This window comes from Molossus molossus, unplaced genomic scaffold, assembly GCF_014108415.1.
Source record: "Molossus molossus isolate mMolMol1 unplaced genomic scaffold, mMolMol1.p scaffold_m16_p_18, whole genome shotgun sequence".
NCBI classification, from domain to species: domain Eukaryota; kingdom Metazoa; phylum Chordata; class Mammalia; order Chiroptera; family Molossidae; genus Molossus; species Molossus molossus.
The window spans coordinates 61345626-61362111 of NW_023425353.1; the positions used below are offsets into that span (position 1 = coordinate 61345626).

General features: G+C 47.9%; 1 protein-coding gene across 1 annotated transcript in view; it reads left to right on the forward strand.

Annotated features, from left to right (window-relative positions):
• The window catches only part of LARS2 (leucyl-tRNA synthetase 2, mitochondrial), a 127248-nt gene that overhangs the window by 86620 nt on the left and 24142 nt on the right, over positions 1 to 16486 (forward strand). Inside the window, exons 13-14 of the mRNA XM_036266338.1 lie at positions 3126 to 3224; positions 5618 to 5755. Of these exons, the coding sequence (XP_036122231.1) occupies positions 3126 to 3224; positions 5618 to 5755 (237 nt within the window). The remainder of the gene's footprint in view (positions 1 to 3125; positions 3225 to 5617; positions 5756 to 16486) is intronic.

Below are 16486 nucleotides of genomic sequence, written 5' to 3' on the forward strand. Positions count from 1 at the left end.
ACGGGGCGCTCTGGACCTTTTCCGGGTAGAAACGTGGGCTCCGGGAGAAAGATAGCATGTCCTCTTTGTTGATGAGTAGTGACAAGGGCTTTTCTGCCAGGGACGTTGGTGGCCCTCATGGCTCCATTTGCAGCGGCCAGGACCTCCTGTTGGGAGTAAAGGTTCCTGTCCAGGCCACAGATTCCTGGGGGGCGGAGCCCAGGTTTCAGTTTTGGTCAAGGCTCCCTGGATGGTTCTACTGACACCCAGGGCAGAGAACCACGGGGCCAGCGTGGCCACGTGGGCAGCACAGCGGTGAGGACCGTGGGCACCAGAGCCCAGCAGGCGGGAGTCCTTTCCCTCGAGCTCCAAGACCTTGGGTGGATTTCTTAACCTCTCTGAACCCTGGTTACTCATCTGCGAAATGGGGTCATGAGTAGTATCTACCTCATAACCCCCAGGGTTACTGGGGATTAAATGAGATCCTGCCTGTGTGGCTCGGTCGGGGCCTGCTACCCAGGGTTAGTGTTGTCACTGTTGGAGCCAGTGGTGACGATACGTCACCGTCACCTGTCCCTCCCACTTGAGTGCATTACCTCTTCCGTGTCATCCAGCTTTAGAGGCAGCAGGAAGACGTGCTGCTCGTCTGGAAGTCCATGGCCACTGAGAAGACACTCAGCCCGGCCAGATGTCATTCCTCTTGTGGGCCGAGCCCTGCCTTTCCCTCCTGCCTTGTACGGTGAGGGAGGTGAAGCAACCTCTGTCTGCTGATTATTCCCGAGAGAGCATCTGTGTTCTGGCTGATTGCTCTCCAAATAAAAAGACCTGGCTTTAAAGTGGAGATGCACTGTTGAGACAGCGTCTTAGGGCAGCGCTGGGCGGTAGGATGCAGGATGCCTTTGGGGGTCTCCCCGATAAGTCCCCACCCCAGGCACCACCCTTTCTCAGTGGGAGCTCCCTGCCTAAAATGCAGAAGGTCCCGGGGAGTCCCAGAGACCTCCCCCACCGCCATACTGGAGGCTCCTGCCGGTGCTCAGCCTCTCCCATTTAACAAGTGGAGGGGAGCGGCCGCCCTTCGGTAATATTTGTGAAGCCAGTGCGAACCGCTTCGCAGATGTGAGACCCAAAGGCAATCCTTCTTTTATTTAAAAATCAAAAACAGACTCGAGCCCTTGCATGCCAGATTAGCCAAAGATTTGCTGCTTCCTCTTGGGGCTTCTCATGCCCTTCCTTGTTTTCCAGGGACCCCCAAAGACTGAGGCTGCCCAGGGGGCGCATGTGAGGGACGGTTGGTCCCGCCGCCACGCCTCCAAAGGGAGAGCCTGGAGTACCAGCTGTGCCCTCCTGTGGCTTCTCACTGCCCCAAAGGGTCCCTGTCAGTAGCTGGCTCAACCCATTCCCTGCCGGCTCAGACCTCGAGGGGTCTTCTAGGGCGCCCCTTCAAGCCTAGGCTTGACTAAGGGCTTCCTCTCTTGGGTCCCTAGAAGTTGTGGCTTTTGGCAACCAGTTTCTTTGCTCCCCAGCCCTCACCCTTGGAATGTGCTTCGAAGCTGGTCTAGCAGTGGGGCCGCTGGGACCTGCCGTCCCCTGGGGGCCTCCACCCCGAGGATGAGGATTGCTTTTTCTTTTCAGCCCTCACTCACCACAGTCGCCATTTACTTTCTTATTTTTTTGTTAATCCTCACCTAAGGATATTTTTTCATTGATTTTTATTTTTATTTTATTTATTTATTGTTTTTAAAAAATATTGCCCTGGCCAGTTTGGCTCAGCGGTTAAAGCGTCGGCTTGCGGTCTGGAGAGACCCGGGTTCGGTTCCCGCTAAGGGCACGTACTTCGGTTGCAGTTTGTCCCCGGCCCTGGTTGGTTGTGCGGGTGGCAGCCACTCGATGTGTCCCTTCACGTCGATGTTTCTCTCTCTCTTTCCCTCCCACTCTAGCTGTACAAAAAAAAAATTGGAAAAATATCCTCGGATGAGGATAAAAAATATTTTTATTGCTTTTTTGGGGGAGAGAAACATCGATTGGCTGCCTCCTGCACAACCCCTAGTGGGGATTAAGCCCGCAACCTGGGCATGTGCCCTGACCAGGAATCAAACTGGGACCTCTCAGTCCATGAGACAAACCTTAATCCACTGAACCATCCGGGCCTGGCTGTTTTTCCATTGATTTTTAGATAGAGTGGAAGGGAGGGAGGGGGGGAGAGAGAGAAACATCAATGTGAGAGAAACAGCGATTGGTTGCCTCCTGCATGACCCTGACAGGGACCAGAGATCAAACCTGCAACCCAGGTACATGCCCTTTACCTGGAATCGAACCCTCTACCCTTCAGTTCGAGGGCCGATACTCTAACCGCTGAGGCACAAGGCCAGGGCTCCATTTACTTCCTTGAACAGTAGGTCTGTCTTCAGCCTGTGTTAGGACTGCATTTAGGCAGCAGATGTTGGTAAATGTGCACTAAATAGCTCTCCTGAGGGGGGCTTCCAGTTTGCAGCGCCGCCGACTTCTGTGCCGTGTGCACTCCCACGAAGGCTGATTTTAGGCTCTCTCCTTGACGTCACTTGTCACGAGCTGGGAGGAGGTGCTCGCAGTTGATTCTCACGAGCTGGGAGGAGGTGGCTGTGGTGCACTCTGCCTTTGGACCTCAAGGCAATGCCACCCTAGTGCATTTCTGCACCCCGGCCCCTAGAGCAGATTTTTTTTTTAAGTAAGTTTATTTTTCAGTGCAACATCTTGCTACATTTGTTTTTCAAATTCTCTTCATAAACTGATTTGCCTCTTAAGCATCATCAAGTAGGCCTTGGCTGGAGGCAGTCTTGACATGCCTGAGAGAGCAGTTAACGTGCAAATAGACACTTCAGTCTTGTTCTTTCAGGTTGTTAGACTGTCTACCAGGTTCAGTTTAGAGAAGCAGGGAATAAGGCTTTTAATTGTTAAAGACTGCAGCTTTTGTTCTGTGAATTTCTTTCAAACATCCTATAGGGTGCAACACGAGAGAGCTTTCTCTGAGTTGTCTTTCCTGGATGTGCCATCATTTGTTCGTGGGACATTTCAGATTCCTGCTCATGACCGTAGCTTCCCCAGAAACTGGTGGAAAACTGCATTAATACTTAACAGAAACCAGGTGGTGAACTTCCTTTGTTCCGTAGGTGCAGGGGAGCAGCCAGGAGAGAGACAGACACGATGGATACCTTTGTTGACTCCGCCTGGTACTACTTCAGATACACGGACCCTCGGAACACTCACAGGTAAAGCCCCTCTGCGAGTGCGTGTCCCCCAGGGCCTTCCAGAAGCAAACGCCAGCCTGGAATTGGATGTGCAAGAGATCCACCGCGGAAATGCCTGTGAAGAATGGAGGGTGAGGGAGCAGGAGTTGGCGGGAGCGCCCTTCGACCGTGATGCGGGTCTGCCATCTGGGCAGGGCGCCAGGGAGGGGCGGGGACTGGGTAGGAAGAGCCTCAGAACACGGTGCAGCTCTGAGACGCTCTCAACCAGCTCGACAGGAAGCCCGTGCAAAGCTTGTCCGCTGGAGAGTCCTAGGTCAGGCAGACTGACGCTGCCCTGGTCCGTGCCCTCTGGCACCGCTGGGAGCTGTTGGTCCCTGTGCTCCCTGAAACAGATCCTGTAAACGGAGTGTGCTAGATGATTGGATTAGATTCTTCGTGGCCAAGTAAGTCCCAAGTACAAGAAAGATAAAACACAGGAGAGGAAGTGCTGTAGTCATACCCCCTGGCCCCGCATTGGCCTGCATTTATACGATTATAAAAATCTAACGTTATTTACTTAACTGAAAATAATGATGTAACTATACAGGGAGGGTAGGAGGTAGGGAGTATGGAAGCTAAGAAACATCGCCTCTTTTTTTTTTTTTTAATCCCCACCCGAGGATATCTTTTCATTTATTTTCAGATAGAGTGGGAGAGAGAGAGTGAGAGAAAAGAGAAACATCAATGTGAGAGAGACACATTGACTAGGTTGCCTCCCGCATGACCCCGACCAGGGCCAGGGACCGAACTGCAACCGAGGTACGTGCCCTTGACCGGAATCGAACCCACAACTCTTTGGTCTGCAGGCCAACGCTCCAACTGCTGATCCAGACCGGCCAGGGCACATCACCTCTTTCTAAAAAAAAATATTTGTATTGCTTTTCACACAGAGAGGAAGGGAGAGGGAGAGAAAAAGAGAAACATCAATGTGAGCGGAACATCTATTGGTTGCCTTCTGCACGCCCCCCATGGGTGGCGGGGGTTGAGCCTGCATCTGGGCCTGTGCCCTGACCAGGAATCAAACCAACAGCCTTTTGAAGAGAACATCATGGCACCCTCTCCGGGTCTTCCTTCTAGAAGGCGCTGTGGTGCATTGCACCCAGTAGTAGCTGGCTTAGGGTGCAGGGACTCGAGCTGCGGCCCTCTCGGGCTTCAGAGGAGAAGCTTCTCGTGGGTGAGGGAGATGCTGACAGTGGTGGGACCCTCCTGGCGTGCTGAGACCGTGCTGAGGTCTTCAGGCCCCTGTCTGGGAGCCCAGGTGGCTCTCATTTCCGTCCCAGAGCCCACGGTGGTTTCCAGGCAGCGTGGATCCGAGCTATGGCTGCTCAACAGCTCAGCCCTTAACTCATCCCAGACTTGTTTTGGGGCTGAGCACCATCCTTGATGTCCCTTTCTCGTCACCTGGATTAGCAGTTGGATTTCTCTGGGGAACCATTTTTCACAAAGAAAAAATTTAAAAAAAATTTTACTGGAATTCTGGCATAGTGGCGGGAGGAGAGATCAAGCTGCAGTGAGAGGCCAACGCGTGGGGGTTGGACAGCCATCCTGCCGGGGGCAGGCGTGGGGGAGAGAACGCACACGTGTCCGAGACCATGGAGCACGCATCCTCCAAGGCAGAAGTGTGCTTCGTCGGATGGCCTCCCTTGGGAATGAAGAGGTCTGTCGTCAGCCAGTGCTACCCCCCCCCCACACACACACATCTCCCAGACTTCCAGTGGGAAGTGATGTTTCCTTTCCTCCCCAGCACCCATTAAGACTGGGGAGTATGAGGAAGCCTTTCGTAGGATCTCTGTGGACTGGAGTCTCCGTTAGGTGACAGAGTCATTGGGCTCTTTCCAGCAGTTACCCTAAGTTTGCTCATTGTATTCAGGAGTCAAATTCAAGCTCTTGCTGACTATTTGCATTTTAAAAATAAGATTGAATTTCTGTTTAAAAATGAACATTTAGTGTCTGCATGATAGTTCCTATTGTAAGCGCCACACTGCCCCCTATTGGTAAGAACTTAAAATTTCTCAATTTTTCTATCACAAGGAAAATTAAAATAAATCTAGATATTCAAATATGCATTATACAGAAATACCCCTTATTTGCTGGTATATTTTCTTCTTATCTTCATTTTATATAAAAATTACGTTTGTTAAAATATATCAGTAATGGCTTCTGAAACAGTTTTTATAAATTTTATACATCAACACTGATCTGACTTAGTTCTCTTTTGTTATATAAGGTTTTCTCTTATGATATTTTAAAAAGGAAATTAGTGTTTTTCTCTGACAATTTATTTCAGGCCATGTGCACATTATAGTCAGTCTGTCTCGTTCATGCAACTGTAGCAAGGCAGGTTTTTAAAAACTGACCATTTCCCTTTCTTCCAGCCCTTTTGACACAGCATTGGCAGACCACTGGCTGCCTGTGGATTTGTACATCGGAGGGAAAGAACACGCTGTCATGCACTTGTTCTATGCGAGATTCTTTAGTCATTTCTGCCATGACCAAAAAATGGTCAAACACAGGTGAGCATTTCTACTGCTTTGCAAAAGAATTCAGTACCATGAACAGCAACTTCAAGTGGGCGTTCGTTCTTTTGAAGGCAGGTAAATGTATGTCATAGAAGAATTCTGCTGTTTAAGCAGACGTTAGAGGTCAAGGTCAGCTTTAACCATTGCAAGTGTGTTCCTGTTGCTTACTTGGTTCTAGCAGGTGGTATTGCATGCTTCCATAGAATCTCCCTTCAGCTCTTCCCTTTAACTGAGTTAAGCAATTGAGATTTTTACTTGAGAGGCAGAGAAGAGCGGTCTATAATGTTATACTACAGCTTTTTGTAGCTTTTCATGTAAGGTCACGTTTACCTTCTGGTCCCTTGATGTAAGCTCTGTTTCTAAGCTTGACTGAATCCTGCCTCCAGTATCACTCTGATAAAAGCATATAATGGATTAAAAGCTAGGGAATCACATTGTAAATCCAGTGATACATTCTTTTCCTGTTGGCCTATGATCTAGTCACAATTATGTTCAGAAAGATGTGTGTGTGCTTTTTGCCCATGAAGGATATCATATATATAAGAGATGTATTTAATGTATTAAACAATTTAAAGTATAACGTGAGCTTCCATGCACCTGTCTCAGTTTAAGAAACAGAGAATAGCCCTGGCCGGTTTGGCTCAGCAGTTGGAGCATTGGGCTGCGGACCGGAGAGTCCCAGGTTCAGTTCCTGCTAAGGGCACGTACCTCAGTTGTAGTTTGTCCCCAGCCCTGGTTGGGGTTGTGTGGGTGGCAACCAGTCGATGTGTCTCTCTCACGTCGATGTTTCTCTCTCTCTCTTCCTCTCTCTTTCCCTCCCGCTCTTTCTGAAGATAAATGCAAAATGTCCTTGGGTGAGGATAAGAAGAAAAAAGAAACAGAGTTGCAGGCTTCTTGGAACCCCCAGTGCCCTTTCTAATTCTATCAGCTCTCTTCCTACCGCCACCCCTCGCCCAGCAAACCCCTATCCTGAATCTTCAATTATTCATTCTCTTACGTTTTTTATAAAGGTATCACCTCTGTACATATTTTTCAACGTTATATACTGTTTAGTTTGCTGTGTTTGAAGAGGATCACATGTCATGTGTTCCGTCCTGCTTTCCTCGCTCAGTCCCTCTGGGATTCACCCACGGTGCCACGCGGAGTTGTTCATTCCTGCCTCCCGGTTGCGCGGTGTTCTGTTACAGGCAGGGGCTCTCACCCGGAACTCAGTTCATGCCACCAGCAGGGGTCGCCCGACTGTTTAGTACAGTTAGGAACACAGCGGCTGGGAGCATTCTCGCACGTGCTCCTGAGCCGCGCCAGCGCTCTCCAGAGTGTGTGTGAGAGTAGAGTGCCGAACCGTGGGCTGGGGCATTCAGCTCGACTGGGGATCACCAGGCTGGTTATGGAACCTGCCCTCCCGCCAGCAGAGGTGAGGCTCCTGCTGCTCTGCCTGTGTCGTCACCATCCTCCAACAGCGTTAGACTCTGACAGGCTGGTGCTTCTAGGCTGGATAGCTCCGTGAGCTAGCGTTGGATTTAACCATGCTGCTGACTTACTCACACTTGGCATGTTTTCAATATGTTTATGGACCGCTGTGTTTCCTCTTCCAGTAGATCCCCATTTGTGTCCTTTGCCCTTATTTCTTCTGGGTCGTCTTCTATTGATTGTAGGAATTTTTTAGTTATTCTGGATGCTTTTTCAGCAGTACGCATTACAAGTATTTATTTATTTTTCTTTATTGATGTTAGAGAGAGAGATAGGAACATTGATGAGAGAGAACATCGATTGGCCATCTCCTGCATGCCCCCCACTGGGGATCGGGCCCACAACCTGGGCATATTCCCTGACCAGGAATTGAACCAGTGACCTCTTGGTGCATGGATCAACGCTCAACCACTGATCCACACTGGCTGGGCACATTGCAAGTATTTTTTCCCAGTCCGTAGCTTGCCTTATTTTTACGATGTCTTTGGATGAACAAAAACTCTTAATATAGTAAATTGTAATAATCTTTTATTGCTTTTAGTGTCTCAGCAGCATCCATTTCCCTGATTGGTAGTATCCTCTTGCTCATAAATCAGTTTTCTTAGGGCCTAGTTATAGGATCTTTATTCCATCCATTGTCTGTTTGCTTTTTGCTGTGCTGGTTATCTATTGGAGTTATTTTAATTTTACAAATTTTAACATTCAGTAAGGGAAGTCCTACTTTGTTCTTTTTTCTCTAGGAATCTCTCAGCTGCGACTAGACCTTTGTTCTTCTGTGTAAATGTCAGATCCAGCTTGTCCAAGTCCATAAAAGTGTCCAGTGAAAGGGGAGTTGGAATTGCTAATATCTTTTCTCTTCCTTCTTGCGCCTCTGATCTTAATGTCTGAAGTCATGTCCCTTTTATCTAAAACATAGGCTTTAGAATACATCTCCTGTTCTTTAGTGAAGAGCCAACTATTGGTTCATTTTTGTGAGTTTGTCAGCTCAATGACACATTTAAAACAATGTTTTGGGGTGGCTTTTTAAAAAAAATATCTTACCTGGTTTTTCACTCATTTTCCATCAGAACAACATATCAGGCTCACTTGTCTGCCACACTACCAGGAGCACAATTCCTGGGATGCTTTTTCAGTTGCTGTTGTGTTTCGTTTTTGTTATTGTTTTTATAAATTTTTAAAATATTTTTTCTGATGGATTTTAGAAAGAGAGGAAAGGAGACAGAGATAGAAATATTGATGAGGGAGAACATCGATTGGCCGCCTCCTGCTTGCCCCACACTGGGGATTGGTCCAACCTGGGCATGTGCCCTGACCAGGAATCAAACCAGCAACCTTTTGGTACACGGGTCGACGCTCAACCACTGAGTCACACTGGCTGGGCGTGTTTAGTTTTTTAATTCAGTATCCTTTAGAGTATTTTTAAAAGTTTTTACTTACTGATTTTAGAAAGAGAGGAAGTGGCAGGGGGAGAGAAGAGAGAGAGAAAGAAACAGAGAGAAAGATTTGTTGTCCCACTTATTTATGCATTTGTTGGTTGATTCTCTTATGTGCCCTGACTGGAGATTGAACCTGCAACCTTGACGTTCAGGATGATACTCTAACCAACAGAGCTACCCAGCTAGTGCCTTTAGAACATTTTTTAGTTACAGAGAAAAGGGGGAAAATATCTGATTGACTCCCCATCAAGATAATCCCAGTTAACAATAAAATACTAATAAAGTAATACATGTCTAAGGTTAAAACTGTTTAGCTGGTCTAACCAGTGTGGCTTGGTGGACTGAATGTCGTCTCACGGACTGAGAGGTCCCAGTTTGATTCCCCATCAGGGCACATGCTCGGGTTGTGGGCTTGATCCCCAGTAGGGGGCGTGCAGGAGGCAGCTGATAGATGTTTCTCTCTCTCCCTTCCTCTCTCTCTAAAAACCAATTAAAAAGTATTTAAAAAATAAAAATAAACATTTTAGCTGCACAGAAAGGGAACCTTGAAATCTCCCTGCATCCCACCCTCCACATTTCTCCTTAATCTAACAGTGTTTTTTGATCTTTTCTGAAAAAATAGTTTGCACAGCTCCATGTTTCTATTGATATACTCTTCTTTTAAATTTTTTTTTTATTTTTTATCCTCACCTGAGGACATGTATTTCCATTTTTTGTTCAGACAGAGTGGGAGGGAGAGAGAGGAAGAGAGAGAGAGAGAGAAACATCGACGTGAAAGGGACACATCGAGTGGCTGCCACCCGCACAACCAACCAGGGCCGGGGACAAACTGCAACTGAGGTACATGCCCTGAGCGGGAACTGAACCCAGGTCTCTCTGGACTGCAGACCGACACTCTAACCACTGAGCCAAACCGGCCAGGGCTATACTCATTTTTAAATGTTACATATATCGCATATATATCTTTTGCTTTTTTTTGACTCAATAATATATGTTGGTGATCTTTCCATATCAACGTATAAAAATCTTCCATTCTTTTAAATTTATTCATAATATTCCATCATAGGGATGTGCCATAATTTAACATAATTTAAGCAGTCATTCATTTTTTTCCATTGCTGTTATTTAAAAAAAAAAAGAATCCAATGACTGACTCTACCTATATTCTTGGCAATTATTTGAAATCATACCTTAGGTTCAAGTCCTAAAACTGGGGAATGCTGGGTCAAAGGATTTGTGTTTTTAAATTATTCATAGCTAAAAAATATTCCTCTTAAAACCTCTGTAATGCAGATGAAAATCCAGTTTCATTAAAAGCAGCACATGGAAAGCCGGGACCTGTTCCCTCGGTCTTTATGCACACGGATTAAACCCCCGCCCGCAGAAAACCAATTCAGGATACAAATTAAATACTTGAAACAGTTTTCTTCTCATTAGACCCAGAGAGCTTCATGTGTTAAAATTAACTGATCTCTGTCAGGAACTAAACACGTGAACAGCATTAATCCTCAGGTAATAAGTGAGTTAACGTGTTCGTACCTTGGGTCATGAAATTTATATGATTCTGCCTTTCATTTCTGATTTCTTTACTGTGGGAACCTCTTTACCTCACTAGATAAAGATGACCTCTGAGGATGGACGTCGTGTCCTGTTACTGTCGCCGTCTGGTAGACAGTGTACACTCTTGGAGACCACTTGCTTAAATAAATCACGTTTAACCCCTTGAACTGAACAGATACAAGTTCATGTCCTTCAAAAGGAAGGTTCTCCTTGGAGGAGGGAACATGAAATAGAGGTTGAGTCAAAGACCAAATGCAACATGAGAAGTATTTTTTTCTCACGGAGGTCTGGAGACAGGCTGTCAGGGTTTCTGGCTCCTTCACAACAGGGCACATTTCTCCAGCTCCAGAAAGTTCTTTGTGGAAGTAACAAATGAATCGATGCATCATTCAGTGGCCTACTAAGTTACAGGACCGGAACGGGCTGCCTTGATGACTTCTTCACAGTGGTTTAAAACTGTATTTGAGGAGAAGAGAGGTTTGCAGCATTATGATATAATTTTAAAATACAGTTTCGGGTATGATGTTATTCTATTCAAATGAATTTCTAATTTGGTTTACTATTACCTTTAAGGGATAGTTATATGGTGTAAATTGAAGTCTCTGTGTAGTATTTGGGTGTTTTTTAAAAATTCTTTAAAAGGGAAGATTCTAGCCTGGCCCATGTGGCTCAGTGGTTGAGCATTGACCCATGCACCAAGAGGTCACCAGTTCGATCCCCAGTCAGGGCACATGCCCAGGTTGTGGGCCAAATCCCCATTGAGGGACATGCAGAAGGTGGCCAATTGATGTTGTCTCTCATCAATGTTTCTATCTCTCTCCCTCTCCCTTCCTCTCTCTCTAAAATCAATAAAGAAAAAAATTTTTTTTTTTATTTATTTTTATCCTCACCCAAGGACATTTTTCCATTTTTTACTCAGATAGAGCAGGAAGGAGAGAGAGGAAGAGAGAGAAACATCGATGTGAAAGGGACACATCGAGTGGCCGCCACCCACATGACCCAACCAGGGCCGGGGACAAACTGCAGCCAAGGTACATGCCCTTAGCGGGAACTGAACCCGGGTCTCTGTGGACCGCAGGCTGACGCTCTAACCGCTGAGACAAACCGGCCAGGGCAAGAAAAAATTTTTTAAAGGGAAGATTCTAGCCCTGGCTGGTTTGGCTCAGCGGTGAGAGCATTGGCCTGAGGACCAAAGGGTCTCAGGTTCGATTCTGGTCAAGGGCACGTGCCTGGGTTGCAGGTTTGATCCCGGCGGCGGTCAGGGTTGTGCAGGAGGCAACCAATCGATGTGTTTCTCTCTCTCTCTTTTCCTCCCTCCTTCCCTTCTATTCTCTCTAAAAGATCAATGGAAGAATATCCTCAGGTGAGGATTAACAAAAAAAGTATGTCGGAGGGGGGGATTCTATTCCATACCCTTCCACCCCACCCCACCCCCAAAAAGGAGAGATTTATTTTAAATACTCAGAAGTCTGACGTTTTGGAGAAGGAGCTGAAAGCTACCTTTTTTTGTTTCTCTGCACGGTTGTCTGATTATTCCTGCTAAACACGTCAGGACAGCGAAGCCCTGCAGACTATCTCGAGCATCCTTTCTTCATCAGAGATGTTTTGGTAAACCCATGGCCGCAAATGAACTGGGAAATCACCCGCTCGCTGTGACGAGTGATTCAGAATGCTCCAGGTACAATGCGTGGAAGCCTCCCGACAGCTTTATCCCGAGGCCGGAAAATAGAGCCCTGTCAACCACATACGTCTTTCTCTCTATTTATTAGCTATTATTTTCTGAACGGTGTAGACATCAGAATTTTATGTCCACCTTCTGTTTTCCTGTGGAGCAGCACTGTCATTTCCGGGGGATCCGAGACGACAGCAGGGCCACTTGTGTTCATTTCTCAGCCCGTTGAAGTAGTAGCTCTAGACCGGGAGCTCGGACACCTCTGTCCTGTGCTCAGTTGGACCACTGATTAGCATCCGGACAAGAAACCCAACCCCTTTGGTTCTCAGTGGCCTCACAAGTGAGGAATGCACCTCCTCCGAGCCCCTGTCACTCTGTGGTTCTGGTGAAATGTCTCCAAGTGTAAGCAGCAAAGGTTTAAGTGGCTCTCCTCGTCTTTCCTGTTTCTAAACGCGCCCCGGCCTTTCTTTCTCCACTTGCACACTTGGGTTTGCAGTTGGATGTTCAGGTCTCTGCCACTTACAAGAAGCTGGCCTCGGGTTGGGTGTGCCAGCGCATGGCAGCAGGTGCCTCGGTGTCCGAAACCCCAGGTGAATGTCAGAGTCAGTGTCAGCAGGAATTTTAGGAAGAAGCTAAGCAAATGATCAAGAAACATACTGTAAAGTCAAAGAAACACAAATTACACAGCGGCGAGGCGCTGTTTTCCGGTGGGCGAAGGGCTGGGGTAAGAGCCTCACACTCACTGCAGAAGGCCGTGTGCGACACCTCCCCGGAGGGCACTTGGCAGGATGCTGTGAGACTCACAGATATGCACGCTTTGTGCATGCCGCTTCCTCTTCTAGGACTCTGTCCCACGGAACCATCAGAAATGGAAACTTACGCAGCACAGTGTTCGCATATTATTTCAAAAGCTAGAATTTTGGGATGCAACCTAAATGCCCCAAAATGCTGAGAAACAGTAAATCAAGTATAACCCATCTATATGGAGGACTCTTGTACAAGTCCTTAAAATCGTATCACATAGAATGTTCAACATCGATTTTTTAGTTGTTTTTTTTTTTTTATCCTCACCCGAGGACATTTTTCCATTTTTTGCACAGACAGAGTGGGAGGGAGAGAGAGGAAGAGAGAGAGAGGGAAACATCGATGTGAAAGGGACACATCGAGTGGCTGCCACCCGCACGACCAACCAGGGCCGGGGACAAACTGCAACCAAGGTACATGCCCTTAGCGGGAACTGAACCGGGGTCTCTCCGGATCGCAGGCGGATGCTCTAACCGCTGAGCCAAACCGGCCAGGGCGATTTTTTAGTTTTTTAGTGCAGTTCTTTTTCTAGAATTTTTTCAGTGATTGTGTAACTTTATAACAGGAAAAAAATATCTAGTCCTTTACATACATATTCTGCAGCAGGGAAATGAGCTGATCCCCCAGTGTGACTCGTGGGTGGGGTGGGCGTCCGCTTTGGCTGGACGTCACTCAGCACTGGGCCACTGGGACTAAAATAGCCTATCGATCTATGTTCTGAATTTCCTTGTTTATCCTGTTAATTAGCAATACCCCCCCACCCCACATCCCCTCTCAGTTTCTTCCTCCCTCCCTCCTTTCCCTTTTTAGTGGGATGGGTGTGGCCTTCAGTGGCCAGCAGGTATCGGCTGAGGTTTCTGAGTGCAGTGCAAACAGCCAAGGACACACCGGGCGCGCCACTCGCTGTCGGTGCTGTGCTGCCGTGTGAGCAGCACCTCCACCCCAGCCGGGCCAGGGAAGCCGACTCAGAACAGCGCACAGATGAGTCTTCACAGGATGTAGCCACCGAGGTCGTCTCCAGGGCAGAGGCCCTGCATGCTGCCCCTCTAAGGATGGTCCCCGAGTCAGAAGGGGTTTGCAGATGGTTAGAGTTGCAGGTTTTTCACTTTTTTTTTTTTTATCCTCACCCGAGGATATTTTTCCATTTTTTGTTTAGATAGAGTGGGAGGGAGAGAGAGAAACATCGACGTGAAAGGGACACATGGAGTGGCTGCCACCCGCACGACCCAACCAGGGTGGGGGACAAACTGCAACCGAGGTTCGTGCCCTTAGCGGGAACCGAACCCGGGTCTCTCTGGACCGCAGGCCGACGCTCTAACCGCTGAGCCAAACCGGCCAGGGTAACAAATAGTTGTTGTTTTTTTGGTACATGCCCCTAGCCGCTAGGACCTAGTGGGAACTGAACTCGGGACTCTCTGGTCCGCAGGCCGACGCTCCAGCCGCTGAGCCAAACCGGCCAGTTTTCACTTTCTTTAAGACCCCTGCTGTACAGTCCCTGTGGTGAGTGAGTGAATGCACGCACAAACACGGGAACACGTTACAGCAGTTGTGCAGCTTGATCATGAACTTGGCAATGTGGTGTGGTCTCTGCTCCAGCAGGACTGGTTCCCAGTCCAGCAGGGTCCTTGACGTCCCCTTGACCCTCATTCCCATGTACCGTGCCCCTGCATCTCACCCTTGGTGCCGCCTCCTTGAGGTGTTGACTGTTATGAGCATGTCTTGGGCTGCCCATTTTACTATAAGCTCTCTGATTAATTGCAGAGTGCTCTGTACCCAGTTGTTGCTCAGATGTGTGTTGAATAAATAAACAAGCGTGGGTCCTCATTTAGAGCTAAATTGCACGTGGGGGTGGATGTGGTCAGCTTCATCCAGAAAAGGAGAACCAGGTTCCTACAGCCCTGTGGAGCACCCTATGGGGCCCTGGAAGAGTCAGGGTGGAGGGTCATTGGGGAACAAGCAGCATTCTAGGAGCTGGGAAGCACCCCTTCCCCACTGAAATTCCACGCAAATGCTCTTGGAGTTCTCTCCCACTCTCATTCCCTTGTTCCTGCTGGTCCTCCTGTGAGCTGGAAGTGCCCAGTTTGAAATCTTGACAGCAAGGCCGGTAGGTTGCAATTCCGTTCGCTCCCGGTAGGCGGCAGCGTTGTGCCACTTGATAAACTGCAGGAACAGAGAGTGGGGTTCCTGTTTCTTCGCCTACCCTTCTTGAGGAGTAAATGCTACTGGTTTTGATTTATCTTCGAGATCTAGACTATTCCCTCCCACCTTCCATCCCAAAGACATCTTTTCAGAAATTTCTCTTAAGAGTGACCACAGCGGTGGACTCGCAGTGAGAGCCGAGAGGCAAGACCTTCCCAGCTAGTGCGGGCGACTTGAGCCTGAGAGCGGCAGACGCTCCTCGGGCACCGAGCACAGCAGGGGGACTTACGGTCTGTTTCTCTCGTGTTAGGCAGCAGCATGGACACACACACATGTTCATCACAAGACTAAAACACAAAGGCCAGGAACCCTTTTATTCTAGCTGACCCTCTTTCTTTCCTGCCCAGTCTCTGTTCAACTCTGCCCCGCACCCCCAAATCCACTGGAACGTTTCCTTTAAGCCACCTCTGTCCACACAGCCTTGTGACGGGGGCTGCACAGTGTACAAATCGGGGGCCTGTCCAGAGGCCTTAATAACAGTTCATCCAAATTAGACGGCCTACAAAATCCGCAAAGCCACATTTGCCGACATCACTAGAGAGGTTTATGGTCTGTTTGGCCTCTTTGAAGTTGTTGGGTTTTTTTGAACTTCTGAGTAAAAGCCACCCTGTGTGAGTGAACTTGAAGCCCCCCAGGGACGCAGGCCGCTGGCGATGTGCACGGAGGACATCACCCTTCTCCGTGGGCCTCCGTGAATGTGACACGCGGACGTGTTAGCAGTCCCTGTCCGTAGGTCATTCTGTGACTGGGATAGCTCTTGCTCCTGTGCTTCAGAGCTGAGCCAGGTGGACTCTTCCGAATAAACCATTGCAAATCTGAAATAAAGTAATTCAGTGTGAGAGTTTGATGAACAGAACGGGTATATTCGTGTATAAATTGTGTGACAAACATTCCTAAAGGCTGTGAGCAGGTGCTGTGTGTAAAGCTAAGGGGGAAAGTAACTTGCTTGAAGGAGCCCCACCTTGAACCTCTGTGTCCTCTCGGCCCTTCCTGATGCTGGGGTCAGCAGGGAGCTGGCATTTGTGTGTTTTTTTCAGATGTACGAGTACGTTCATGCGCTCATTGCAGTTCGTCTTCCCAGCAGCCCTTTGAGGCAGATTTTTACTGCCTCCGTTTACAGATGAGCAAATTGATGCTAAGAACAAGTGACTTGCCTTGGCTCGTAGCATCCACCGAGAAGCAGAACTGAGGCTCAAGCCCAGGCCTTCCAAGTTGAAGCCTAGGTTCTCTCCATTTTGCCACAGTGGAAAGAAGTCAGCACCTTCTGGTTTGACTTAATTTTTTTTACTGCTTATTTATTTGTTTTAATTTTATTTATTTGTTTGTTTGTTTATTTTAAAGAAGAAGAGGGAGAGAGAGAGATCGATTTGTTCTATTCATTCATTTGTTGCTTCTTGTACGTGCCCTGGCCGGTGATTGAACCCACAACCTTGGTGTATTGTGATGACGCCCTAACCACCTGAGCTACCCAGCCAGGGCTCTTACTGCTCATTTATAAGGAGCCGTTTGTTCAAGTGGGTTTACAAGTGGCATTGCTCGGCCTACAGTTTTCAGAGAGGGTGATTCTCTCTGTCCATCAGCTGG